Raw genomic sequence first — 27509 nt, forward strand, 5'->3', positions numbered from 1 at the left:
TACACAAAGTACTTATACATACTTACAGTTTTAAATATTTCAATTCTCTGGATGGGCATACATTTTAGGAATTTAGGTCCTTTAGAAGGATAATGTTATGACTAGTAACAGAAAAGTAACTTCATGCTTCACTTTTCGACACAACATTAAATGAAATGAACGTGTCAAATTGTCAATAAGACAAGAGAAAAAACAGAATTTTTTTACAACCCTGGAGGCAGGCTGAGTCCTACAATTTTGTTAAGCTCCACAGAATCTAAAATACCTGCTATGTGCAAGTTCGTTCAATGACAACATTCAACAAAACTTGAGAACTTAAATAAAAAAACTATTTAAAAACAGAAACTATGTATCTTACATTTCAACCGCAAAAATAATTGGGCTTTTTTGTAAGTGGGGATAGGAAGACATCTACATCTAACAGCACATGCAGTCACTTCTAGGAGTTTTTCCCGCCTCTATTTTTTGACAACATCGAATAGGGACACTCATTACTCGGTACTTTTCTAACTTTTCTTGAATCCCGTTCACCTGGAGGGACTTAGAATACACGTTCCCGCCCTTTCCCCCGCCCGGAAACGGACTCAATAAGTCTTGGGCAGGGCTAAGCATCTGTGCTTTTAGCCAGCAACGCCGGTGATTCTCACACTAGTGAATGTTTGCGAGCCTCTTACTTAGGGAAGGGAGGCTCCCCCCCCATTCAGGAAGCGGGACTTCCACAATCAGAACATTTGGGGGTGGAGCCCGGGCACCTGTGGTTTGGTGTGTTTTCCCCCACCCCCCACCACGCCCCAGGCGACTGTGATGCAGGGTCGAAAGCGAGAAGCGCGCAGAAGCTCCCAGCGTCTGCGCCCAGGCCAGCGCGAGAAAAGGAGCTAAGGTGGGTTTCTTGGGTGGGACTCTCGGCCTTTCCCTGGCCTCCTCGGTGGGAGTCCCGCGCGGACGGACTGGGGTGGCACCGCGTTGCTCCCCGGTCGCGGAGGCCGCGCTGTACGCAGGGTTCCCCCCCGAGCCGTTCTGCTACAGTTTTCTCTTCCTCTCATCATCCGGTCCTCTCGACGCGCATCCGCCCAGCCCTGCTAACCCCCAAGGCCCTGAGGAGGGTGCACGCGGAGGGGCCGCGGGGCGCAGGCCGAGGCCCGGGTCCCCGGTTGCCGCCGCAGCGGTCCGGTTGGCGCGAGGACCTCGGCCCCCGGCCCGCGCAGCCGCCGCTCCGTCAGGCCCGGCCCCTCGCCCCGGCCGCGTCTCCACCAATCGCCGGCCTCGCCCGCCGCCGCCGCACCTGCGAGGAGGAGCCCGCGCGCCTCCGCCGCAGCCGTCGCAGCGTCCCCGCCCCGTTCCGCCCCCATCGTGGCGCCCCCAGATCATCTGCCGCCGGCGTCTGGCTCCCTCAGGCGAGGAGCGGAAGCCGCTTTTCCTGAGGCGGAGTTCGGCGCGCCGGAGCCCGGCCCGCTGCTGAACCGCAGCTTCCGGACAGCCGCGGCAACGGCGACGCGCGGAGCGCTGGCGCCCCGCGGACCCCGCGACTCCGGGCGAGTGGGCGGGCGCCCCGAACCGGCAGCCCAGCCGGGGCAGGCGGCGGCGGCGGCCGTGGCCGTCGCGCTCAGGCGCCCGGTGCGCCGCGCTCCATGCCGGTGTGGTGCTGCAGCTGCTCCCTGGCCGGTCATTTCAGGTGACTTCTCAGCCGGGGAGCGGAGTGGATGGGAGCAGGCGGAGGGTGGAGCGCTTCCCGGCCCCGCGGCCGTGCTGGGGCCGAGATCGGCAGAGGCCGGGCGGGGTCGGGGTCAGGACCGGTCTGGAGTCGGGACGGGTCCGGGGTGGGGGGCGAGCGCCTGGACTGCAGCGGCCTCCCGCCTCTGCCGCCACTTCCTCCTGATTCCTGCTTGATCAGGGTTCCCGCCTCGGCAACCTCTGCTTGGGGGCACCTCGCTCGGGCGGGGGGGGGGGGGGGGGGACTCTCCTTTCTTGTCTTCGTATCCTCTCCGGGACCGGGCCAGTCATGGGACTTCGAAACCGGCTAGACCCGGAGCGAGTCGGTTACTGCGACCTGAGACTTCCAAGTAGTGCAAAGTTTGAAGAGTTGCGAAGGTTCCTCCCTACCCCACCTTTACAATCTTCATAGATTTTTTAAATAAACGTAATAATCTAAGTTATTGGGTTGAAAGGAGTTAGGAAGCTGTTTTAAGTGTGATGGTCTAGTTAAAAGTAGGTGCTGACTTTGTTCTAGGATGCTTGTCATTGCAAGTCGTATATTATAGAAATTTGAAATAGGTGGCCATTCAAGACTCACATTATGGGAACGTTCTTAAGGGTGATGAGGTTAATGCATTTGAGAATAAAAATATGTGTTCTCTTGCACAGTTGGCAGACATTTAAGTCAGTTATGGGGAGAAAGGCTAAAGGCACTTGGAAGTGATTTTAACCCTGTGGTGAAGAAATGTTCAATTTAGCGAAGACTTAGTAAATTACCTTACTTCGCATATATGAATGTGCTAGAATAATGATATATAAATTTTTCTCAAAATATGAAACACTGATCAAGAATTTTAAAATTGGAGTTGGTAGGTAGAATTTAAGTGGCCATGAACTTGCGTGGGAAGAAAGTACAACAGATATTTTTGCTAAACTTTAACCAAAATCTAATGTCTTTCAATTATGAATATAAGCAACAAGTCACATAGTACTTATGACCTTGTCATCAATAAAATTCACAAATATTTTCGTATCAGTTGCACATATCTAGAAATACTGTATGCTTATTTTTTCAAAATTACAGTAATTACACATCACCAAACTTATTTTTTTGTGCAAATAAACATGTCACAAGTTTACTTTTTATAACTGTATTTTAATGTAATTGGTTTCCTTGTAAATCCTATGTATCTCTTATGTATTTATTTATTTATTTATTTATTTATTTATTTTTTTAAAGATTTTATTTATTTATTTGAGAGAGAGAGAATGAGAGACAGAGAGCACGAGAGGGAAGAGGGCAGAGGGAGAAGCAGACCCCCTGCTGAGCAGGGAGCCCGATGCGGGACTCGATCCCGGGACTCCAGGATCATGACCTGAGCCGAAGGCAGTCGCTCAACCAACTGAGCCACCCAGGCGCCCTCTCTTATGTATTTAATAATGATATTCAACGAAGAGGTTCAGAGATTTCACCAAATTGCCGAGGAGTGTAAGGCACCAAGAAGGTTCAGAACTCCTGTTTTAATAGAGAGCAACAGTTCAGGCTTACCCAACTTCTCAGTGAGTTTTGTAGGGGTTTCTAAATTCTGGATATTAAAAAAAAATGTTTTATGTAATTGCTGGATTTTAAGTTTTAGGCAACTTTGTTGACTACTTGACAGACATTGGTTTGAGAGTATCAGATCCACTTTGGAGAGTTAGAAAACAGGTTCCTCTAGTGAAAACTTGTTAAACTGAAGCCCCTTGAGAAATTAACATGCCTTTCAGACACTGTTGTCTAAAATTTAGCCTTTTGACTGCGTGGCTGTGAATTGACTGCTTTTGGTATAGATGAACTCTAAGGACACAGGTTGGGATTCATATCCATTCAGCTAACCCTCGGTTGTGGATACCATATGCCTATTAACACTTTGTACAGAAATTTGGAGGAGATGAAGACAAAAGTAGTTGGTATGTTTTGATCTTGAGGGATAAGGGAAAACAAGCCTTGCTAGCCAAAAGAAGAAAATTGTGATAATAAACCTTATTTCCATTGTAAAAATAACTGCATTGTATCTCAGATTTAAAAACTAAAACATTTAAGACCTCTTCTTTAGGAAGGTGTTTATAATTTACACATGCTATTTTTTGAGCAATTTTATTAGGAACCCACATTTTAAAACAGGTTGTGACAAACCTGTATATTTTGGGTCTTGTGCCATACCTGAAAGGAATAGGTATCGTGATAACTGTCCACTGACTTTCCAGCTGCTTGTTCCATACCTACTGTTTTGGAAGATGGACAGTGTGACTGACTTCATTTGTGACTTTAGAACCTTTTTTTCATACAGTAGTATTAATTTGGTGACCATTTAGGATCATGCTTCCAAAGACTATAAAAATTCAGATACTAAAGCATTTCATTTGAGTTTGAGTTATCATTTAAAGAAGTATTGCTAGATGTGAGAAAAGCCTTTTTATTACCCAAATTTTATGCCTGTGCCATCCTCTTAAATTTGTTTTGAGACTGGACTATAATATTTCAAGAACAAAAGATGGAAGTTGTCTAAAATCCTCTTAAATATCAAATAGTCTTTATGCCTAATAGGGCAACTATTTTTGCATGTGTGTAAAGTGCTGTAGTATCCCAAATAAAGGAAAAGTAGATTTTTTATTACTCAAAATACTTGTTTTAAACATAACATTGATCAAGTTGGATATCTCAAGTAAAAGTTGAAACTGTTCATAGACCTGTGATATAGTATGAATATATTATAAAACGTACAGTAATACTGAATTATAACTTAGGCTCTGAATTTTTTAGAAAGAATACTTATCAGGAGGCCTTTGTTTCATTGTTGCTTTATGCAGAATCAGTGAACCATACTTTTTTGCTTCTCTTGATTCAGTTTTTCATCTGTGTTAATTTGTATTAAATTTTTCAAATACCGTGCAGGTTTATTACAAATAGTTTATACCAAAATTATAGGTCATATACAATTATATACATACCAGTATTATTATAGATTATATACATATTGCATATGTACAGATTATACCAATGACCAGTAGAAAATCAGATCTAATTACTTACACTGTATAGAGAATTTAGATAAGCTAAAACTTTGGCTCTACTTAATGTTCTAGAGTCTTGGAACAGACTAAATTGTTGGAGGCCCACACACAAAACCTACTAGACCTAATAAATGAATTAAGTAACATTGGAGAATATAAGATCAACATACAAAAATCAATCCGATTTCTACACACTAACAATGAACAGTCTGACAATGAAATTAACAAAATTCCATTTACACTAGCATCAGAAAGAAATACTTATTCCTAAGTCTTAAGACTTGTACACCGAAAACTACAAAACATCATTGAGAAGAACTAAAGAAGGCCTAAATAAAAGGAATCCCATGTTCATGGATTGAAAAGCTTAGTATTCTTAAGATGGCAATATTTTTCAAATTGATCTATAAATTTAGTGCAGTCTTATCAAAATCCTAGCACCCTTTTTTTGCAGAAATGACAAGATCCTAAAATTCATACGGAATTGCAAGGAACCCAGAATAGCCAAGACAATTTGAAAAAGAACAAAGTCGGAGAATTCCCACTTCCTAATTTCAGAATTTACTACAAAGAGACAGTAAGCAAGACAGTGTGGCGCTTGCATGAAGATTAATAGATCAGTGGAATAGAATTGAGAGTTCAGAAATAAATCCTTAAATTTATGGTCAGTTGGTTTTTCCATGGGATCACGAGACAAAGGGGAAATTACAGTCTCTTCAACAGATGATTCCAGGACAAATGGATATCCACAAGCAAAAGAATGGAGTTGGACTCTTACCTCACACATCACATATATAAAATTAACTCAAAATGGATGACAGACTTAAATCTAAAAACTAGAACTATAAAACTTATAGGACATAGGAGTAAATCTTGGTGATCTTGGATTAGGGAGTGGTTTCTTAGACACCAAAAGCACAGTAGCAAAAATAAAAAAATTGAAACTTTTGTGATTCAAAAGACAACAAAGAAAGGGAAAGACAACCCACAGAATGGGAGAAAATATTTGCAAATCATATATCTGAAAAGGAACTTGTGCTCTACATATATAATTTCTAAAGCTCAATAAAAAGCCCAGTTTGAAAGTGGGTGAAGAATATTTCTACAAAGAATTTAATACAAATTGCTAAAAAGTATGTGAAAAGATGCTTAACATTATTAGTCATTAGGGAAATGCAAGTCAAAACTGCAGTGAGATGTCACTTCACACCAATGAGGGTAGCTAAAAAAAAAAAGGTAAGTGTTGGTGAGGGTGTGGAAAAGTTGGAACCTTCCTATATTGCTGGTGGGAATGTAGAATGATGCAGCCATTTTAGGAAACAGTTTGGCAATTCCTTAAGATGTTAAACAGAGTTTATGACCCAGCCATTTACTCGTAAGAGCTATGAAAACATTTATCCACACAAAATTTATACATGAATATTCACAGCATTATTTGTATAGCCAAAAAATGGGAACAACTCAAATGTTCATCAGTTTGTGAATGAACAAAATGTGTTCTGTCTCTACGGTGAGAAATTACTTAGGCATGAAAAGAAATGAAGTACCAATACCCCCTACACTGTGGGTGAAGCTTGAAAACATGCTAAGTGGAAGAAGCCAGACACAAAAGGCCACATAATGTGTGAGGGGTTCCATTTATATGCAATTTCCAGAACAGACAAATCCAACAAGACCGAAAGTAGATTAATGGTCACCAGTAGCTGGAGGGAAGGAAGAATGGGGAATGAGTTTTAATGGGTACTCTAGTTTAGTAGTAACTAGTTTGCTACTGTTAACTTAGTTTATCACTTTTAGGGTGATAAAATTTTTCTGGAATTAGTAGTGGTGATTGCAAAACCTTGTGATTATACTAACAACCCTGAATCGCACACTTGAAAAGGAGAAAATGTTAAGATTTGAAGGAAACCTCTCTTTGATTAACAAAAAGTTAGTGATGATCTTTTTTTAAAAAATTTTTTATTTTTTTTATTTCCCGGGTTGTATATGTGGGAGCAACAATGTTTGAGGTGGGGATATCTGGAAGAGACTGAAGATGAGGTGTGCATCTTCTGAAAAAGAATTGTGGCCTTTACAGCCACCACAATATCAATCAGGCCTGGGTATGCAAAAGGACTTTGATCAGAAGCATCCAGAGGGAGCTGGGGGGCCTGTCCTCGGCACACATTCAGGAGAGATACCAGAAATAGGCCTGAGTATAATACACTCATTTGAGTGCAGTTGCCAAGAAGCAGAAGCAGACTGGGTAACTAGTATACCTGTATCTGCTCAGAGAAGTAGTTGGGATGATCTGAAAGGGATGCATTGAGCTGAGCATAAGATAACTTCTTCCAGGAGCAGGCTTCAGTGTGAGGAGGGGCTTTCCCTAATAGACCTATCCAAAGGGTATCTATTCTGGTCCCAAAAGGCCACGTATCATTAGAGGAGTCCAAATATTTGGGGTGGAGTTTATACCTTCTTCAGGAAAGCTGTTAGCATATCCTGGAGAACTCTATTCTAGGGTAGACTGGGACCTTGGGAGGCTATAGGGAAGCAGAAATTTTGGTCTCTGCCTAATTCTTTCTGTTTATCATTCTCCTCCGGGATCTGTGAGTCCTGTGAAATAACTGATCCATCTCATGTTCATTTTGGGAGGAGTAGTAAGCACATTCACCCATAGTTGGTGCTCAGTTTAATATTTCCAGATATTTGCCTGCTGCTGACTATATAAAGATGAAAAATAATTTGGGGATTCTGTTCTGAAGTAATCACTAGTGTAATGCAGAACATTAACTGTGTTCGGAGGCTACTCCATTTATTTCCTGAGCATGTCAGAATGCTAAAACTAGTTTCTAGGGAGGCAACTAGGAAAGAAAGTAGATTGGAAATCAACATAAAGATGTTCCCAATTTTCAATATCCGAGAATTAAGATGTATAAACCTCCTTTCTTTTACCAAAATATGCAGTTTGTAATACATAAGTACAGTTAACTTTTCTTTAGTATTATGACTATTTTGTTCCAGATATGCCGCCTCTAGTGCACTTACCTTTTTATTAATGAGAAAAAAATGAGAGAAACTAGCCATTCCTAGGAAATCTCAGAGAATTCTAAAAATCCGCAATACAATGCTGTCTCCTTGGTCTTTAAAGATAGCTGCTTCTTTAGAACTTGTGTGGGACTTGCCTACATTATACTTCAGAGACATTAACAGCTATTTAGGATTTCTGACATTAAAAATGGTACAGGTTGACAGGTAAGCTAAACTCCTAATTTGAAAGCATTAATCAGAAGAATTTCTTTTTCTCCTTTTATGGAACTATTGCATATTTTATGGTCTAAATAAAATCTGAAAAAAGGTTTTTATAAAGGCTATATTAACTACGTCTCTTGTTTTTTGTTTCATGTTTTTGTTTTTGGTTGTTTTTGTTTTTTTTGAAGAAACTATAGTGACACTGAAACCGAAGGAGAGATTTTTAATTCCTTAGTGCAATATTTTGGTGATAATTTGGGGCAGAAAGTTAAAGCTATGCCATTAGTTGAAGAAACTTCTTTCCTGGAAGATTCATCAGTGACTTTGCCTGTGGTAGTAATAGGTAAGTACTGCATTTTACTCTTAAAATTACAATTCTGGTCGTTACTACTATATATGCATAGTTGCATGACACAGGGTCTTAGGGTTGTATTGAGAAGTAGTCTTGGGTTTTTTGATATGATTAAGTAACCAAGTCTTGGGAGAGAGTGATTGGTTTATCTGATACTAGATTCTGTGTTAGAATGTAACTTTTTTTTCATTGAAGGATTGATACTACCCTATTGTGTTAAAATACTGTCAATCAGGTGTGTTAATTATTATGATAGTGTCATGGCAATGATTATAACCAGCATTGGTAGAGCCCCATACAGAGCATTCTGTGTACATTATTGGATTATGCCTTACAACCCTAGAGCCCTCTGTTGTGGGGTGGATGCAGTCAGGGCAGCTCAGAAGTTGAGTAACTTGTGCAAGCTAGTAAAGGTTCTCAGTAATGACTGTCAGGTACTCCGCTGTGGTGTGTACTATAATGACCTTAACCGTAGTATTATCATTATATATCCTTTGTACCACCTCAACAGATAGGTATAGAAGATATTAAAAGTTAAGCAATTAGTGCAACCTAATTACTTCAGAATTGTAGATATTTTTATGATTTTGTTTATTGCATGTTTTTAACTACCTGTCACATACATCTTGCATCTAATATTCGAACGTACTACAAGACAAGTACTATGGTGTGAAGCAAGCTGCAGGAAAGAATTACAGGGCATAACATACCTTGATGGCATATAGCTTCCTTAGTTTCTTTGAAAGCTTCTTTCTTTCTTTCTTTCTTTTTTTTTTTTAAGATTTATTTATTTGAGAGAGAGCACATGTGCGTGTGTGAGGTGGGGGAGGGGCAGAGAGAGGGAGAGAGATCTCCAGCAACTGTGGTTCCTTTAGTCTGGGAACACTGACCCACTGAGCATGGAGCTTAATGTGGGGCTTGATCCCACGACCTGAGATCTCAGGACCTGAGCCCAAATCAAGAGTTGAACGTTTAACCGACTGAGACATCCAGGGGCCCCGATAACCTCTTTCAAAGTTAGGAAGGAGAGAGAAGTCCTGTCCTCTGACTGGCATATGGGGGATACAGTAAAGGAAGGAAGGGAGGGAGGAAGGAAAAGAAGAAAGCGAGACCGTTCTACCCTAGATTTCTTTTTGTAGTAGTTCACATCCAGGGTATCTTGGCGACTGTACCTCATGTTCCATTTTCTCACGTCTGTCCAACACTGGTTTTTCATCCTGAGTGTGTTGGCGTGAGTAAAGGAACCCTCTTCTTCTTCTCGCTGGCTATGGGCGGGTCAGAAAAGAAAAAAGTACCATCATCTGTACCTGCCCACCTCACTCCCCAAAACAGTCTGTGTTTTGCTTCAGCTAGCCAATGAGTAGCTTAACCTAATGCACATTGGACTGACAGTAGCACTCCATCAGAGCGCAGAGAAGGAACTGATTTCCTTAATATGTGTGTTTTCTGTTGCTGTCATAACAAATTTCCACAAACATAGTGGCTTTAAACTATGTAAGTTTATCGTCTCACTGTTTTATAGGTCAGAAGTCCAACACTAGTCTCTGTGGGCTAAAGTCAGGATGTCAGCAAGACTGCATCCCTTTCTGGGGTCTCTAGGACAGAACATTTGTTTCCTTGCCTTTTCCAGTTTCTATAGGTTATTCTCATTTCTTGACTCCTGGACCCCTTCTCCATTTTCATAATCTGCAGTATGGGTTCTCTCTTAACCTTCTTTCATTGTCCCCTTTCCCCCTCACCAAAGCTGGGAAAGAGTCTCTCTTTTTAGGACTGGTATAATTAGGTGATGTCTACCTTTACGATCCAGGGTATTCTCCCAATCTCATGATCCTTAATTTAATCACATGTACAAAGTTACTTTGGTTATATAAAGTAACACTCTCAGGTTCTTGGGGTTAGGATGGGGACCGTCTTTGGGAGTGAAGGAGCATTCCACCTATGTATTTATTTCTCTGTAAACTGCCTGTTTGTATTTTTTGCCTATGTTGAGTGTTGTTTCTTTTTGATTTAAGGAACTTAGCTCTTTGCCTCAGATCCTAAGTCCCACTATTTTGCATTTATTTAATGTTTATTTTAATCAATAGATTTTATTTTTTAGAGCAGTTTAGGTCTACATGAAAATCGAGTAGAAAGTACAGAGAGTTCTCATATACTCCCGTTCTCCTGCCACCTCCAGTTTCCCCTATTATTAGTATCTTGCATTGGTGTGGTACATTTGTTATAATTGATGAACCTCTGATTATACATTATTTGTACCTAAAATCTGTAGTTTGCATTAGGGTTCACTTTTTTGTGTTGTATAGTTCTGTGGGTTTTGCTGAATATATAAGTCATGTATCCCCAATTATGGTATCCTATCGAATAGTTTCACTGCCCTAAAAATCTTTGCTCCATGTGTTTATCCTGTCCCTCAACCCCCAACCCCTGGCAACCACTGATCTTTTACTGTCTGTGTAATTTTGATTTATGTAGAATATCATATTCATGGAATTATACAGTATGGAACCTTTTCATACTGGCTTCTTTCACTTAACAGTATGCCTTAAAGATTCGTGTAGGTCTTTTCATGGCTTGATAGCTCATTTCTTTTTTTATCACTGAATAGTGTTGCATTGTATGGATGTTTGAGTTTGTTTATGCACTTATTGAAGGACATCTTGGTTGCTGACAATTTTTGACAATTATGAGTAAAGCTGCTATAAACATGCATGTGTAGGTTTTGCACAGCCATTGAGTTTTCAACTGATTTGGGTAAATACCTAGGAGTGTGATTGTTGGATCATATCATAAGACTATGTTTAGCTTTTTAAGAAACTGTCAAACTGTCTTCCAAAGTGGCTCTATCACTTTGCATTCCCAACAACTGTGAATGAGAGTTCCTGTTTCTCTAAATCTTTGTTAGCATTTGGTATTGTCTGTGTTTTGGATTTTAAAAAGCCATTTAATAGGTGTGTAGTGGTACCTCATTGTTTTAATTTGCAGTGCTGTAATCATACATGATGAGCATCTTTTCGTATGCTTATTTATTATCTGTGTATCTTTGAAATGCCTGTTCATATCCTTTCTGTACTTTTTAATTGATTAGGTTATTTTCTTATGGTTGAGATTCAAGAGTTCTTTGTATATGTTACGTTTTGCAAATATTTTCTCCCAGTGTGACATCTTTTCACTCTCTTAATAGTGTTTTTTGCAGAGCAGAAATTTTAAATTTTAATGAAGTTCTGTTTATCAGTTTTTTCTTTCCATGGATGATCCTGCTTTTAGTGTTATATCTAAAAACTTACTATCAAACCCAAGGTCACCTAGATTTTTCCCCTATTTTATCTTCTAAAAATTCTATGATTTTGTGCTTTGTATTTAGGTCTGTGATCTATTTTGAGTTAATTTTTGTAAAAGATAAAAGGTTAGTATCTAGATTCATATTTTTGCATGTGGATGTCCATTTGTTCCAGCACCATTTGTTGAAAAGACTCTCCTTTCTCCATTGGATTGCCTTTGCCCCTTTGTCAAAGACTAGTTTGACTGTATTTGTGAGAATCTCTCTCTGCTCTCTTCTGTTCCATTGATTTGTCTCCTCTTTAATAATTTCCACATCGTCTTGTTGACTGTAGTTTAATGGAAGACTTGAGTTTGGATGATGTTGGTCCTGACTTGCTGCTTCAGTATTGTGTTTGCTATTCTGGGTCTTTGCCTTTCCATTCAAACTTCAGAATTAGTTGGTATCCACAGAGTAACTTGCTGGGATTTTTACCTGGATTGCATTGAATCTGTAGATGAAGTTGAGAAGAGCTGACATCTTAACAATATCAAATCTTCTTATTCATGAGCATCTATTTAGATCATCTTTATCAGAGTTTTGTGGTTTTCCTTGTATGCATCTTATATATATAGTTATCATCTTAAATATATATAGTTGGATTCATACGCAGGTATTTGTGTGTGGGTGTGGGGGTGTGTGTGGGCACATGCATAGATTAAGCAGTATTGTATATTTAATTTCAAATGCCACCTGTTCATTGTTGGTATATAGGAAAGAAATTGGCTTTTGCATATAACCTTGTATTGTGCAATCTTGATGTTAGTTCTAGAAGTTTTTTGGTCCATTCTTTAGGATTTTCTACATAGAAATCATGGCTTTTATGAAAAAAGACAATTTCTTTCTAAGTCTCTTATTTCGTTTTCTTACTGCATTAACTATGACTTTTATCATGGTGTGTGTTGAATAGGAATGATGGGAAGAGACATCCTTGTCTTGTTCTTGATCTTGGAGGGAAAGCATCTAGTTTTTCACCATGAAGTATGATGTTAGTTGTAGGTTTACTGTAGAAATTTACCAACTTGAGGAAGTATGCCTCTGAGTTTATGGAGTTTTTTTTTTTTTTTTTTATGAATAGTTGTTGGATTTTGTTAAATGCTTTTTCTGTATCTTTTATCTGTATTGATATTATCATATGATATTTATTCTTTAGTTTTGTCTTTGTTTTTGATTCAAGGAAATTAACTCTTTGCCTCAGATCTTAACTTCCACTATTTCTCATTTGTTTTTAATTTTTATGAAGGCAAATGGTTTACTTTCCTTTCTGTCTTTTGAATTGTGTGTCATGCTTAAAGGCTTCCCACTTCAGTATTATAAGTAGAAGTAGCAATCCATTTTCCAGTATTCTTGGATTTTACTTTTCATATTTACATCTTTGAGCTTCTTTTATTTGGGGCAAAATATTAGAGAATGGAACAGAATTTTCTTCCTGAGGCTAGCAGTTATCCCTCCCAGTTGGATTAAATTTTTGGTAGATGGAGATAATAGAGAAGTGAAAACCTAGACTAAAGGAACTACAGAAATGGAGCTAGTTCACCAGGATTCAACAAAAAATCCAGTTTGGTTTTAGTTTAAGCATATAAAAATGTAGGAAGACACTCTTTTTTTTTTTTTTTTTAAAGATTTTTTTTTTTTATTTATTTATTTGACAGAGAGAGACATAGCGAGAGCAGGAACACAAGCAGGGGGAGTGGGAGAGGGAGAAGCAGGCTTCCTGCTGAGCAGGGAGCCCGATGTGGGACTCGATCCCAGGACCCTGGGATCATGACCTGAGCCGAAGGCAGACGCTTAACGACTGAGCCACCCAGGCGCCCCTAGGAAGACACTCTTAGGAGATGGGTCTGGAAAGATGATTGAGACCAGAACATGGTGAGCACTGGGTAATCAGAAGCAAGCAATTAAAGCTTTCCAAATGGAGGGGGTAGTATGATGAGGACCTTGTTTTATCAAAATTCATCTGAATGTAGAATGTGAAATGATTTTGGAATAGGTGTATCTTTAGTATGAACAAGAGACTTTTGTCTTGGAGTGACGCTAACAAAGACAACTGAATGGGTATAGTGACTAAATAGATTTAGAATCGGAACCTGATTAATTTAGGATTTTCTTAGCACCAGACTTTGAGAGGGGATGGGATTTAAAGGAGAGGACGCCTAAATGAAGGAACTCATGAATATCCTTTTGGACACATTGTGATTAAATTATTTGGTGGTTCAACTAGGTGGAGTGAAGCAGTGGCATATGGAAATGTGGGATGTATTTTTGGGCAAGAGGTCAGCCTACAGGTCTAATTTGGGGTCAGCATAGAGACTTAAAGCTTCAAGTAGTGAGACTACCAAAAGAAAACAGAGAAGACAAAAGTTAGTATCTTATGAATACTTGGTTTTAAGAGTTTAGAGAAGGAAGACAAATTGGTAAGGGAGAAAATGCATCTTTGAGAAAAGCCAAGGAGTAAGAGTATTAAGACACATGATGTACCTCTCCACCTCTTTTTTTTTTTTAAATAGGAAATGGACCCTCAGGAATCTGCCTTTCTTATATGTTATCAGGCTACAGACCATATTTATCATCAGAGGCAATACATCCAAATACAATCTTACATAGTAAATTAGAAGAAGCAAGACATCTTTCCATTGTTGATCAGGTATTTCTTACATGTCAATCTTTTTGCTTTTTTTTTTTTTTTTTTAAATACTCAAATTTCCCAAATTATTTCCTGGCGGGAGTTTTAATAGGTGCTCTGTGTTCAAATAAGTTTGGGAAGTGCTGCTTTTTGTTATTGGAATGTTACAGTAGACCTATTAAGGCATATTAATGTATTTTAAATGCATCTTCAAGAATTGCAGTAAAAGGATCTGATTAGTTTTGTTGAAATCCAGTCTTTTCCTATATTCATTTGACCAAAGAATCTGTTAAGGTCTCAGGGAACATCAGTGTTTTATAGCAACACTACCGAGGAAATGCTGGATTAGAGTGATGGCTTTCACTATTGTACCAGCTAAGGTTTTTTTTTGTTTTTGTTTTGGTTTTTTTCCTTCAAACTCTACCTTTTTTCTTTCTTTTTTTGAAAAATTCATTCAGGACTTAGAATACTTGTCTGAGGGCCTTGAGGGCCGATCATCCAATCCAGTTGCAGTACTTTTTGACACACTTCTTCATCCAGATGCTGACTTTGGTTATGATTATCCATCTGTTTTGCATTGGAAATTAGAACAACATCATTACATCCCTCACTTAGTTCTTGGTAAAGGTCCACCTGGTGGAGCTTGGCATGTGAGTATGTTTTTCTTCGCATTTTATAGTGTATGTGAGTTGTTATATGTCATCTTGATAAGACCATTTGAATTTTGAAACATTATGATATACAACATTATCATACATTATATACATTTACCACATTTTTATCTGAGAATTTTAATGGTGTTCAATGAAATACGGGTTACGAGAAGTTAAGCCAGATTTGATTACCAGCACAGTCTTAGAATAAGCTTCTCTATACTATTTTACAATAACTATATAGAAAATACTGCAACAATGTTTTGCATAGTAAAAAGTTTTAAATTCATTTCAGACTTTATAAAATCTCACACAGTATTTCAGGCTAGTACCCATTATTTCCCTATGTTTTCAATATCTTAAGTGAAAAGTGGATTGTAAAAGAAAGAAGTTGTATTAATCTGCTTGGGCTGCTATAATGAAATAACATAGACTGAGTGCATTAAACAATAGATATTTATTTCATAGTTTGGAGCTGGGAAGTTCAAGATCAAGGTGCCAGCTTGTTCAGTTCGTGTGAGGGCTCTTTTCCTGGCTTGCAGACAGTGCCTTTCTTGGTGCATGCTCCTTCCTCTCCTCTGCCCCTCTTCTAATAAAGCCACTAATCCTATCATGAGGGCACCACCCTCATGACCTCATGTAGCCCTGGTTACCTTCCAAAGGCCTTATCTCCAAATACCATGACACTGGGGGTTAGGGCTTCAGCATATGGATTTTGGGGGTGACACAAATTGAGTTCATGGCAGGGGTTAAACCAGAGAATTGATTAACATAAAAATTCAGTGCATTTCCTTAGGGGTCAGGAACTAATAATTTTTCTTTTCTCCTGTGTCCTTAGCTGTTTGTATGGCATCTGGTGTGTAATGAATGCTCATTTGTTATACAAATAAATGGTAAATAATTTTTGCTATTTTATGAATAAGGATTTCATCAGAATTTTAACATTAAATATCAGATCTTCATTACAGACTTCAGTTGAATATTTCTATATTACTGCAATGCTGTATGTCTAAATAGTTATTTACATTTAATAAGTGACTGTTTCAGGGTATTTGGGGGACTTTCTAGATTAAATATATCACCAACTTTCTTAATGTTAATTTCCTTAATGGTAACGGATAGCAACTAACATTATCTGTGCCTTTTGGCTTAAGTGTTTATATTTGTGCTCTTAATGAGTAGCATTGTTAAATGGTAGTTCCTGAAAAAGCCATATTGCATAATGCTTCTCTAAATTTCTGAGGTTTTATTGTACTTATATTTTCCTGCTTAGAAAAATGTACAATCTGTGTTATATCATTTTTTCCTCTGATGTAAAGGAAAGTTAAAGCATGTGTAAGCCTTGATTACTAAAAACATATTTGAATCAGTGGTAAAACTGAAATATACTTAAAACTTGCTGAATTTTTTCATGCATCATATAGGATGTCCACTAGAATGGGGATATAAATAAATGATATTTTAGCTATTATCCATCTTTCAAGCATCACTTCTATGAATTGACCTGACTTTTCCACGCGTAATTATTTATTCCCTCCCACCTCTGCATTCCGTACCTTAATCTTAAAGCTCTTGACTGTAGTACTATCTTTTTAGACAGCCCTCTCCCCTGCCATGCTTCACGTACATGCTTGTTAACCTCAGTTATTACTCAGGATGTAAGCTCCCTAAGTCATTTGTCCTCTTGTAGTCATTTCTGTGTAGTTCTTGGCTTCTCTTGTGATCCAATTTCTCACCACTCTCCTCACTTCCAGACTTTCTAACAGTGTATCCCTAAAACTCCATTTGTTAATAAACAAGCTTTTGTTTACTCTTAACCATTTCAATTATTATATGCTGCTTTTACTCCCTTCCTTGAAATCTTGCTTTCCTGAAGATAATGTTCTCGCTGCAGCCCTCTGAAGTGGAAGAAGTCTGTTCACTCCCCATGGCCCCATGTCCTGTCAGGTTGACTGGTGAGGTTGGCGTTCTCTTTATTCCCCATTGCTCTTCTGTCAAAGTCCCCGTTCCTTTGAACAGGTCTTGTCATCTTCTAGCTCCTTGACTGCCCGATTGTACCCCCTCAGTTGTTGAATCTGTGGCACCTAAGTCATGGTTTTCCATTGTATCCCAAGTTTGTCAACTTGAGTACCTTTACATACGTGACACAGAAGCAACACCTTAGCCTCTTAGTCTCTTCATTCTCAGTGATCTCCTCTTCTCCTCCTTACATACTGACTCCAGGGGCACCACTGTGACTACTCAGTGAAAACCTGAATTTTCAAATACCTTACTTTATGATCCCAACTTTTTATTCTTTTTATTCTTCCAGCTGCATCACCCAATTACACTGAACCTAATCTTCAAACACAGAGAGTTGAGCCTCTGATCTTAACCTCCTTACCTACCCAGCTTGGGTTCTGTAGTCTCTTGACCCATTGTCCTATCACACTGGCTTGATAAAAAAAGCAATTTATATAACTGTCTACATTATCTTTTCCCATACTTAAACTGTTAAACAGTGCCAGGAAAAAAAAAGTTGGACAGCTGTGAAAAATATTCTCCAACCTCATTTGGGTCCTGAACGCTACTTAGTAAATCCTTTGATACTTCCTTAGTAAATATTCTTCTCAGGCGCCTGGGTGGCTCAGTCGTTAAGCGTCTGCCTTCGGCTCAGGTCATGATCCCAGGGTCCTGGGATCGAGTCCCACATCGGTCTCCCTGCTCGGCAAGAAGCCTGCTTCTCCCTCTCCCATTCCCCCTGCTTCTCCCTCTCCCATTCCCCCTGCTTCTCCCTCTCCCATTCCCCCCTGCTTGTGTTCCTGCTCTCGCTGTTTCTCTCTCTGTCAAATAAATAAATAAAATCTTTAAAAAAAAAAAATTCTTCTCAAATCTCTATCCTTTTTTTTTTCCATCTTCCTACTTAGAAATACTCTTGATTCTTAGAAAATAGAATCCATCAGGATTGAACTTCCATAATTTTGCGCCCACACCTGCAAACATATCTGCATTCATGCTACCTTTTTGTTTCTTATCCCCTGTTATTGTAGAAGTGGTATCACTTGTATCTAAGACTAACCTTCCAGCTATGTTCTGGACCCCTGTCTTCTCCAAGGATATTGCTTATTTGATTTTACCCTCTTGTATCTTAAGTTTCTCTGGCAGCTCCTGTTTATCAGTATATAAATATGCTAAAATTATTTTCTGTTCTTAAAAAGTTTTTATGTGTTAGCTTATCTGTATTCTTTGCTTTAGAGCCACCTTCTTGAAATAGTTACCTATCCATTTTTTTTTTTTTTTAAGATTTTATTTATTTATTTGAGAGAGAGACAGAGATAGCGATAGAGAGCATGAGCCGGGGAGGAGAGGGAGAAGCAGGCTCACCACCAAGCAGGGAGCCCAACTTGGATCTTGATCCCAGGATCCTGGGATCATGAGCTGAGCCAAAGGCATGCGCTTAACTGACTGAGCCATCCAGGTGCCCCACCTATCCATTATTTTTATGCCTTTGCCTCTTATTCCTTAGCTAACGTCACTCTAGCTTCTGTCACTGCCTTTTCTGCTTTTTAAAGGTTGGTAACTTCCTTTTTTGCTCAGTTTGATAGTCTCAGAATTTTTCTTTCCCGACCTCTGCAACATTTGACAGCAATGATCCCCTCTTAGGTTCTCTCAACCTTTCATCTCCTTGTTTTTCTTATAGTCACTCCTTTCCATTACCTTGTGGACTCTTCTGTAAGCTCTGTGCCAGGCCATGGTCTTGCCTTCATTCTCCCTGGCTTGTCTCATATACTTCAGTGACTTGCATGTGAATGCTGAGTGATTCCCAAATCAGGATCCCTGGCCCACATTGCTTTCTCTTATAGATTCATCTAGATACCTTCCCTTGATTATTCTATAGGTGTTCTCAAACTCAGCATGCCTACATAACCAGTCATCTTTATCATCAGATTTCTTCCTTTCCTTATCATGGAGTAATAGCCCTGGAATGTTGTTACTCAAGCCAGAAACCTTCCTTGATTGTTCTTGCCTCAACTCCCATTTCAAACCAGTTATTGTATTTTCTCCATTCTTTCTCATAAACATATTGTGAGTCCTTCCACCCTACCTTTCCCCATCGTAATTTTATTTGGCCATCATCATCTTTTTTTTTTAAATTTTTTTTAAAGACTTTTTATTCATTTATTTGACAGAGACAGCGAGAGAGGGAACACAAGCAGGGGGGGTGGGAGAGGGAGAAGCAGGCTTCCCGCCGAGTGGGGAGCCCAATGCGGGGCTCGATCCCAGGACCCCGGGATCATGACTCGAGCCTAAGGCAGACACTTAACGACTGAGCCACCCAGGCGCCCCATCATCTTTGACCCAAATTATTGCAAAGGTTTCCTACTCCAGTGTTTTCTTCTTCAGTATAATCTCCATACCAAAGCCAGAGTTATCTTTCTTTTGAATGTTACACCCATGCATAAAACCCTGTAGCTGCTCTCAATTCATCTAATGAATAGTATGCAAACTCATTAATGTATTTTACCAGTACCTGGGTGATCTAGCCCCTACTTGGCTTTCTTGCTTTACTGCTCTCTTACATTCCATCCTCCAGAATACTCTTTCTGGGGGTCCAGGTTCACACTCAGGCTGTAGATTCACTAGGATTCACAGGACTCCCTAAATGTGTTGTACTCGTGGTTATACGTTGATTACAGTGAAAGGATACAGATTAGAATCATTAAAGGGGAAAAGTTCATGGAGTAAAGTCCAGGAGAAAAGCTCCAGTTTCTAAATGTTCATTTTTAGTGGAGTTGCAGGGGGTTGCACTTAATTCTCCCAACAATGATTTGTGACAACATGTGCGAAGAGTTGCCAATCAGGGATGCTCACCCACACCTTGGTGTCGGGATCTTCTGGGGGCCAGTCATGTAGAAAAGCAGCACCCACGTGACTGACTCCTCTGCCTCCCAGAGCAAATGCTGGTGTTTACCATAAATCTCATTGTTCAGATAAACTTACAGTCACACTGTAGTTACAGGTACAGCAGGGCCCAAGGCCTCTGGCATACAAAAAGTCACTCATCACGTAGAACATTCCAAGAGCTCAGGGGTTGTTTCCTAGGAAGCAGCCAAAAGCCAGGTCCTAAGACAGACCTTTCTTAGTAATGTGCACAGTTTAAGCAACCCAAGTCTGTTAATACTTTCCTGCATAAGGCTGAACTTCTTTTAATTTCTTGAAGGACACTACTGTTCTTTCTCTTTATAAAACTCACATAACATCTTTATTCTGCCTGGAATATTCTCCCTAATGGTACATTCCCCACAGCCCATTTGTGTCGTTTAAGAAATATTCTTCTCTTCTCTTTCTGTATGCCCCTGGTACTTGTCAGGTTTGTGTTCCTTAATATACTATAGTCTCCCTGGCCGCGGGAATTTATGGCATAAAGAAAACAAGGAAGACTGGGAGAAAAATGAAGAGATCACGGGACTGGGGCTTGCAACTAACTGGAAGAACTGGTGCTGTGGGAATAAAGTTTAGATTGTTGAAAGTGGAATATTTGTGCCTTCAGGTTTTTGAGTTTCAGATGAGACAATTACAGCTCCAGATAACTTCTGTATATAATACATTCTTAAGTTTTCCTTGTGATGTTTTCCATTTTCTTGGTTCGTGTCCTAGTATCAGGCCCAGTCTGCCTCAAAGCAGTGGCACCTTGCTGCCTTCTCTCCCAGGAGTGATCTACACAGTCACAAATAATAGGCTTCATAAGGCCCAGCACATAGTAAGTGCTTGGAAATGTTAGTCAGTAATAATAACTATAACAATAAGTACCATTCCCAGTACTGGGTTGTATAGAAGCAGGGTAAGAAGAGTTAAGAAACAGCCATAGCCTAAAAGAGTTGGTCGAAAGGGATCATTGAGGTCATTGGGACAGGTGCTGTTGGCCCTTGGGCTTTTTGTTGCTTTGTAGTGAGCAAAGCAGAAAGAAGTAGGACAAGGGAGCCTGAAGGGCTCACGTCCTCAAAGGCAGCATTAGCTTCAGCAGTGAGTCTGTTCTTAATCAGGTAACCACTGCTTCTTTCCCTAGTTTTAGAATGAGATGTTGCTGTATCCAAACCAGCTGACTTTGTAATTATAATTGATGGAGGGGGAAAAGCTGTTCTGCTGCACATTTTTAAAAAAATCCATTAGTATTAAAATGGATCTACATCTAAAGTGTTAGAAATTAATGAACTTTTTTCTTTTGTTTAAAAAGTGAAAATACTGATTTGATTTGTTCCTCTAACATATTCTAGACCTGGATTATATTATTATAGGCTGAAGCTATTAACATTGTATAGGCATCTGGCAATATTATAAACTTGTTTTATAGGTGTATAACTTTATGAAAGAAGGAATATAGATTCTACGAAATGATAAAAGTATTTATAATTTACACAACCATTTAGAACTTCTTTCAGCTCTCCTTATCCAGATTCTTAATTATAGTGAATGAAGATGGATTTGGCTTTTTAAAAATCCATGTCACTGCTTAAATGTATTTGTGTTTTATTCAAATAGAATATGGAAGGTTCCATGTTGACAATCAGCTTTGGAAATTGGATGGAGCTACCTGGACTTAAATTTAAAGATTGGGTATCTAGCAAACGAAGGTAAAGATCAAACTGTTACAGTTCTTTGATGTACAGTGAGAAAGTCCCTCAGGAAATTTCAAAATATTTGTGATTCTGTCTTAGAGGAATAGTATCTTTCAAATAAAACCTCTTTGTAGCAATGATCATGAGCTAATTTCCATTTAGAGAGATATTATAAGACAGATGGGGTTCCTTTGCTTTTGTTAATTAGGGATTTATCCCACTTTCCTATTAAACCACTCCAGTTTCTCATCCACCCACAAATCCTTTCTACACTTACTTATTATCAGTCGATATACAAGTTTGTGTATGGATATCTCATGTATATATACCTATAGTGTTTGGCTTTCAGAGTAGAAGAGTGCATATGATTAATAATTTAGAATGATGGAATAAGCGAGAATCTGTGATGTGATTGGTTACCCTATTGGCTACTATAGAGGTAAATATTTATTAAGAAATATGAAAATAGAAGTAAGAAGAAAGCTCTACTTGGAAGAATATGAATTTATTTGGGGAAAAATACCTAAAATGTAAAGTAATATGAAAAGCATTTTTTTTTTTTTTTTTAAGATTTTATTTATTTGACAGACCGCGAGAGAGGGAATACAAACAGGGGGAGTGGGAGAGGGAGAAGCAGGCTTCCCGCTGAGCAGGGAGCCCAATGCGGGGCTGGATTCCAGGACCCTGGGATCATGACCTGAGCCGAAGGTGGATGCTTAACGACTGAGCCACCCAGGCGCCCCGTAAAGCCTTATTTTCAAGGACAGTAGTATTAAATTAGATAGGAATTACTAATACAGAGAATCTAATTTGCTCACAGAAACAATAAAGCAAAGCAGGGAAGTTACTTAACCTTTGTTAGAACAGGGTTGTACACATTTGAGTGCTTGACTTCCTTTTAGATAGAAACCATATTACTCCATAGAAATTATCCTTAATTTGAGAAGATTTAAGGAGAACAAATTCAGGCCAGCATGAATCATTGAGATTAAACCTTTCAGATATTCTTAAGTTTTATTTAAGTAATCCCAGCACTTGAACTCATGACCCCGAGATCAAGAATCACGTGCTTTTCTGACTGAGCCAGCCAGGCCACCCCCCTTTTGGATTTTTTTTTTTAATATTTTATTTATTTGACAGAGACACAGCGAGAGAGGGAGCACAAGCAGGGGGGAGTGGGAGAGGGAGAAGCAGGCTTCCCGCCGAGCAGGGAACCCGATGCGGGGCTCGATCCCAGGACCCTGGGTCATGACCTGAGCCGAAGGCAGCCGCTTAACTGACTGAGCCACCCGGGCGCCCCAATCCCTTTTGGATTTTTTTTTTTTTTTAAAGATTTTATTTATTTATTTGACAGAGAGAGACACAGCGAGAGAGGAAACATAAGCAGGGAGAGTGGGAGAGGGAGAAGCAGGCGCCCCGCGGAGCAGGGAGCCCGATGTGGGGCTCGATCCCAGGACCCTGGGATCATGACCTGAGCCGAAGGCAGACGCTTAACGACTGAGCCACCCAGGCACCCCTCCTTTTGGATTTTTTAAAAATGAATTTTATATGGGTTTGAAATGAAAAGTAGTAAAATCAGGCAAGTTGTACAAGTTCTTGATTTTCATAAGCAAGCAAGAGAAATATTGCTTAACATTCTTCCTTTTGTGATAACGGGTAAAAAGGGGGAAGCTTTATGATTTTTTTAATGTGTTAGAAGTGTTCATCCTTTTACATTGGGCATATTGTATATTGAAGTAATATGTGAAAAAGAATCTTGTGATTAAATATTGGCTTCACTTCCTGCCTTTGCATAGTATTGACTATTAGATCTGGAAAAGACTGACTCTTGAATCCTGACTCTGACTTCTAATGTTGTGACCATGGTCAAGTAACTTAAACTAGCTGTTAATTTCCTCACTTATAAAATGGAGATTATGATAGTATTAACTGCTACATAGGGTTTCTGTAAAAAGTGAGAGTTAATATATTTTAAATCTTAAATTTTAAGAAAAACTTTTATGAATGTCCAGTTATAATTTGTAATGAATTATGTGAAATTATTAGGGATGTTTTTACTGCTACTTCTTTCTAATTGGGACCCAGGGTTTAGGGGTATTAATGCCTATTGCTTTAAAGTTCAAGTGGAAAATGAAAGAAACTGCTCTTTATGAAAAAAGTACATTACTGTATTTATAGATTTCCTTATGAACAGGAAAACACAAATGTTTTATGTACTTAGATTAAGATGATTTTTTTCAGAAGACGGATGTGAATTTTCAGTCATTAGGAAAAGAGCAACTCATGAAAAATCATGTCAAAATCATGTATATTAAGAATTATATATACTATAGTTAGACTTGCAGAATCTCAATTATAATCTAGTTCAGTCTTTTACAATATGTAGAGTGAATAGTATATAGACTGAATTATTTAGTTATGAGATAAGACTATAAAAGTGTATTTCCACATTTTAATTCATTTATTTAATAAATTTCTTGATAAAGGTAGCTAATCTGAACAGATCCTGTGCAAGGCACTGGGGAAACAGATGCAATAAAATACAGTTTCTACCCTCATGGGACTTCTATTGATAAAACTAATTCTTGAACATTTTTAACTGAAGAAAACTTTCTTTGTAAAAGGATAATTTACAGCTAAGACAGTCCAGAGGAATTAAAAAGATGGTTTATAATAGCTTACTAGGAGGAGTAGGAATAATCATGGAAACTATCACAGTACTTTTCTCATAGGATATTTTTCCTTTTCCTTTTTTAGGAACCTAAAAGGAGATAGAGTTATGCCAGAGGAAATAGCTCGCTACTATAAACATTATGTAAAAGTCATGGGTCTTCAGAAGAATTTCAGAGAGAATACTTATATCACCTCTGTATCAAGACTCTACAGAGATCAAGATGATGATGATGGACAAGACAGAAATATTTCAACACAGCATTTACAGATAGAGAAGTCTAAATTTATCAAGAGAAATTGGGAAATCAGGGGTTATCAGCGAATAGCGGATGGTTCCCATGTTCCCTTCTGTCTCTTTGCTGAGAATGTAGCTCTGGCAACTGGAACATTGGATTCTCCTGCCCATCTGGAAATTGAAGGGGAAGATTTTCCTTTTGTGTTTCATTCAATGCCTGAATTTGGAGCTGCTATAAGCAAAGGAAAGTTGCGTGGCAAAGTGGATCCAGTGTTAATTGTAGGTTCTGGGCTTACTGCAGCTGATGCAGTACTGTGTGCTTACAACAATAATATTCCTGTGATTCATGTGTTTCGCAGACGAGTAACTGATCCAAGCTTAATTTTCAAACAGCTTCCCAAAAAGCTTTATCCAGAATATCATAAAGTCTATCATATGATGTGTACTCAGTCATATTCTGTAGACTCCAATCTTTTATCTGATTATACCAGTTTTCCTGAGCACCATGTGCTTTCCTTTAAGTCGGACATGAAATGCATTCTTCAAAGCCTCTCTGGATTGAAAAAAATATTTAAGCTCTCTGCAGCAGTAGTACTCATAGGTTCTCATCCCAATCTGTCTTTTCTGAAGGAACAAGGCTCTTACTTGGGCCATAACTCAAGCCAGCCAATCACATGTAAGAGTAATCCTGTGGAAATAGATGCATATACCTACGAATGTGTTAAAGAAGCCAACCTTTTTGCATTGGGTCCTTTGGTTGGAGACAATTTTGTTCGATTTTTAAAGGGAGGGGCACTGGGTGTGACACGCTGTTTAGCTACAAGACAGAAAAAAAAACATTTATTTGTTGAAAGAGGAGGAGGAGATGGAATAGCTTAAAGTGGGTTTATAAGTAATTTATATGGAGTTAACCATTAAAGATTTTTCATAGTGGTTTTGCAGTGTACTGGCTTGAATTTTCTGGACTTGAATGAACTGTGGAAGAGAGCCTCAAGCTATAGTAACTATTTAAAGTTACAAGAACTTGGTGTTCTGATTTATATTGTATCAGAGGTGTCTGGGAAACACTGCCAATTTGGTCTACTTTAAGCTTTCACTTAACTAAAACATTCTTTTCTTCCAAGACTTACTTTTTATGATCATTTGTGGCTATGTTTGATTCCAAAATCTTACAGCCTTGAATAATCTATAAAACCATACAGTATATTAGGCCAGAAATCATCTTCACTATACTTTAGGTCCACCTTGCTGCTCAAGGGTGGTCTAAAGACCAGCATTAGCTTCATTTGTAGCTTGTTAGAAATGTGGAACCTCAGGCCCCACAACAGAATTAGTGAATCAAACTGCATCTAATGAGATCCTCAAGGAATATGTATGCTTACTAAAGTTTGAGGCACACTGGTCTAAAAGAAAATGTGATATAAGTTATGTATGCTGGGGTGGGCACGGTAGGAGCCATTTACAACTCAGGTTTAATTTATTTTGAATTATCAATTTCTATAAATCTAATTTATTACCAAATGTGGTATTTTAAAAAAATATTTTTATTGTTGAAACCTTGATAAGTACTTCATATTCTTAGCTTCTAATAATTTAAATAGTCCAATAATGTTGGCATACACTTAGACATTCAGGAACCTGCCAAGGTATTTTTGGAGATTTATTCTCTAACTCACATAACAACCTAATTTGCAATTCAATAAATTGTGAATGAAACTACTTATCCCTGTGTGAATATTGAGTTTCTGTCATTAAAACTAACATTTGGGCATAAATACTTATAATATGTAATACTGTTTGGGTACTGCTAGAATTATTTAAGGTTAAAAACTGTCTTTCCCATTCCAATGCTGATTACTTTGAAATCTGTTCATTGGAGATGACATAGTAGCTTATCCTATCGTTATTTATTGAATTATATGCCCTATCTTGATTTATATTTATTTAGATGTGCTTGATGTCTATATTTTCACCGACATCTCCAGCATTTGTAGTGTTAGGCAAAAAAGTCTGATTTCTGAAGTTCTTCATGGCAAATTTAATTTCTCAGCCTTCATTTTTTTTTTTTTTTGTAAAACTTCATCTGGAATGTGTTTATTGAATGTCTATTCCTTTTTCTTTAGTATAAAAAGACTAAAATGTCAATATTTTTCTGTCCAGTTGCAGTGTTATATGCTTACAGGATCATAATTCACCTTAAAACATCAGTGTTTATAATACACTTCTACAAGTAGCTGTTTCAGATGAATTGAATTCTTACACTCGATATGTGTCATGTCTTGATTTAGTTTGGATTAGAAATGATGTAATCCAGTTTTAGTTAACTATAATTGTAACTTTCAAATTTCACACCTATTGAAATGGTTATAACATCCTCTGACTGCATATGATTGAGCACACTCTTGTCCTTTTTTGAGCTCTGAATGAGTTGGGCTGGATGTTTTTATAAAATTGAGAACTGTTAACATCCCCTTGTGTCTCAAAAGTTTGCTCTTATCCAAATGATAGCATTTTTGTAATGAAAGTATTCATCAAAAAAAAAAAAAAACTTTAGGGAAAATCTTCAGTAAGGGCCTAATAAACCTGGTGAATAATTTCACCTGTAGTAAACAACCTTCATTTCTCCCTCCAGCCTAGCTCTTCTGGGGTACAGATAACATTATAGCCTTTTCTCTGATATACTATACTCTTGTACTCTTAACCAATTTCTGTCCCATAACTCTAAATCTTTTATTCAGTATCAACTAGCTATTCAGGCGGTGGCGGAAGCACTAAACTGACTAGTTATTCATTCCATGGATGTCTCCTTCATCCCTTAAAAGTCTAGCTCTCAAAAAAAATGTTTAAAAAGCAGACTCTTTGGGGTTTGAAAAAAAAAGATTTAGGCAGTCTGAGTATGTGAACTTCATCTTTAGAAACTAAACTGAAGCACAGAGTTAAAAGGATTTAAAAAATAAGACTTAATAACATATAAATAGCAAGTGATCTAACATGGACAGCTGGAATCCAGAAGGAGAGGAAGAGAGATTAGGGCAGAAAAATATATGTGGAGAAATAAAAGTTTAAAATTTTCCCAATTTGATT

General features: G+C 38.5%; 1 protein-coding gene across 1 annotated transcript; it reads left to right on the plus strand.

Moving 5' to 3' along the window:
- The first annotated feature begins 1624 nt into the window (after window positions 1–1624).
- OSGIN2 (oxidative stress induced growth inhibitor family member 2) lies at window positions 1625–26141 on the plus strand. The gene is made up of 6 exons (XM_021688215.1): window positions 1625–1672; window positions 8166–8320; window positions 14153–14289; window positions 14727–14918; window positions 21441–21532; window positions 24275–26141. Exons 1-6 carry the CDS (start codon window positions 1629–1631, stop codon window positions 25302–25304), a joined length of 1650 nt encoding a protein of 549 aa, XP_021543890.1. The 5' UTR covers window positions 1625–1628; the 3' UTR covers window positions 25305–26141.
- Window positions 26142–27509: the final 1368 nt, after the last annotated feature.

The sequence above is a fragment of the Neomonachus schauinslandi genome, chromosome 4, assembly GCF_002201575.2.
Source record: "Neomonachus schauinslandi chromosome 4, ASM220157v2, whole genome shotgun sequence".
Classification (NCBI taxonomy): domain Eukaryota; kingdom Metazoa; phylum Chordata; class Mammalia; order Carnivora; family Phocidae; genus Neomonachus; species Neomonachus schauinslandi.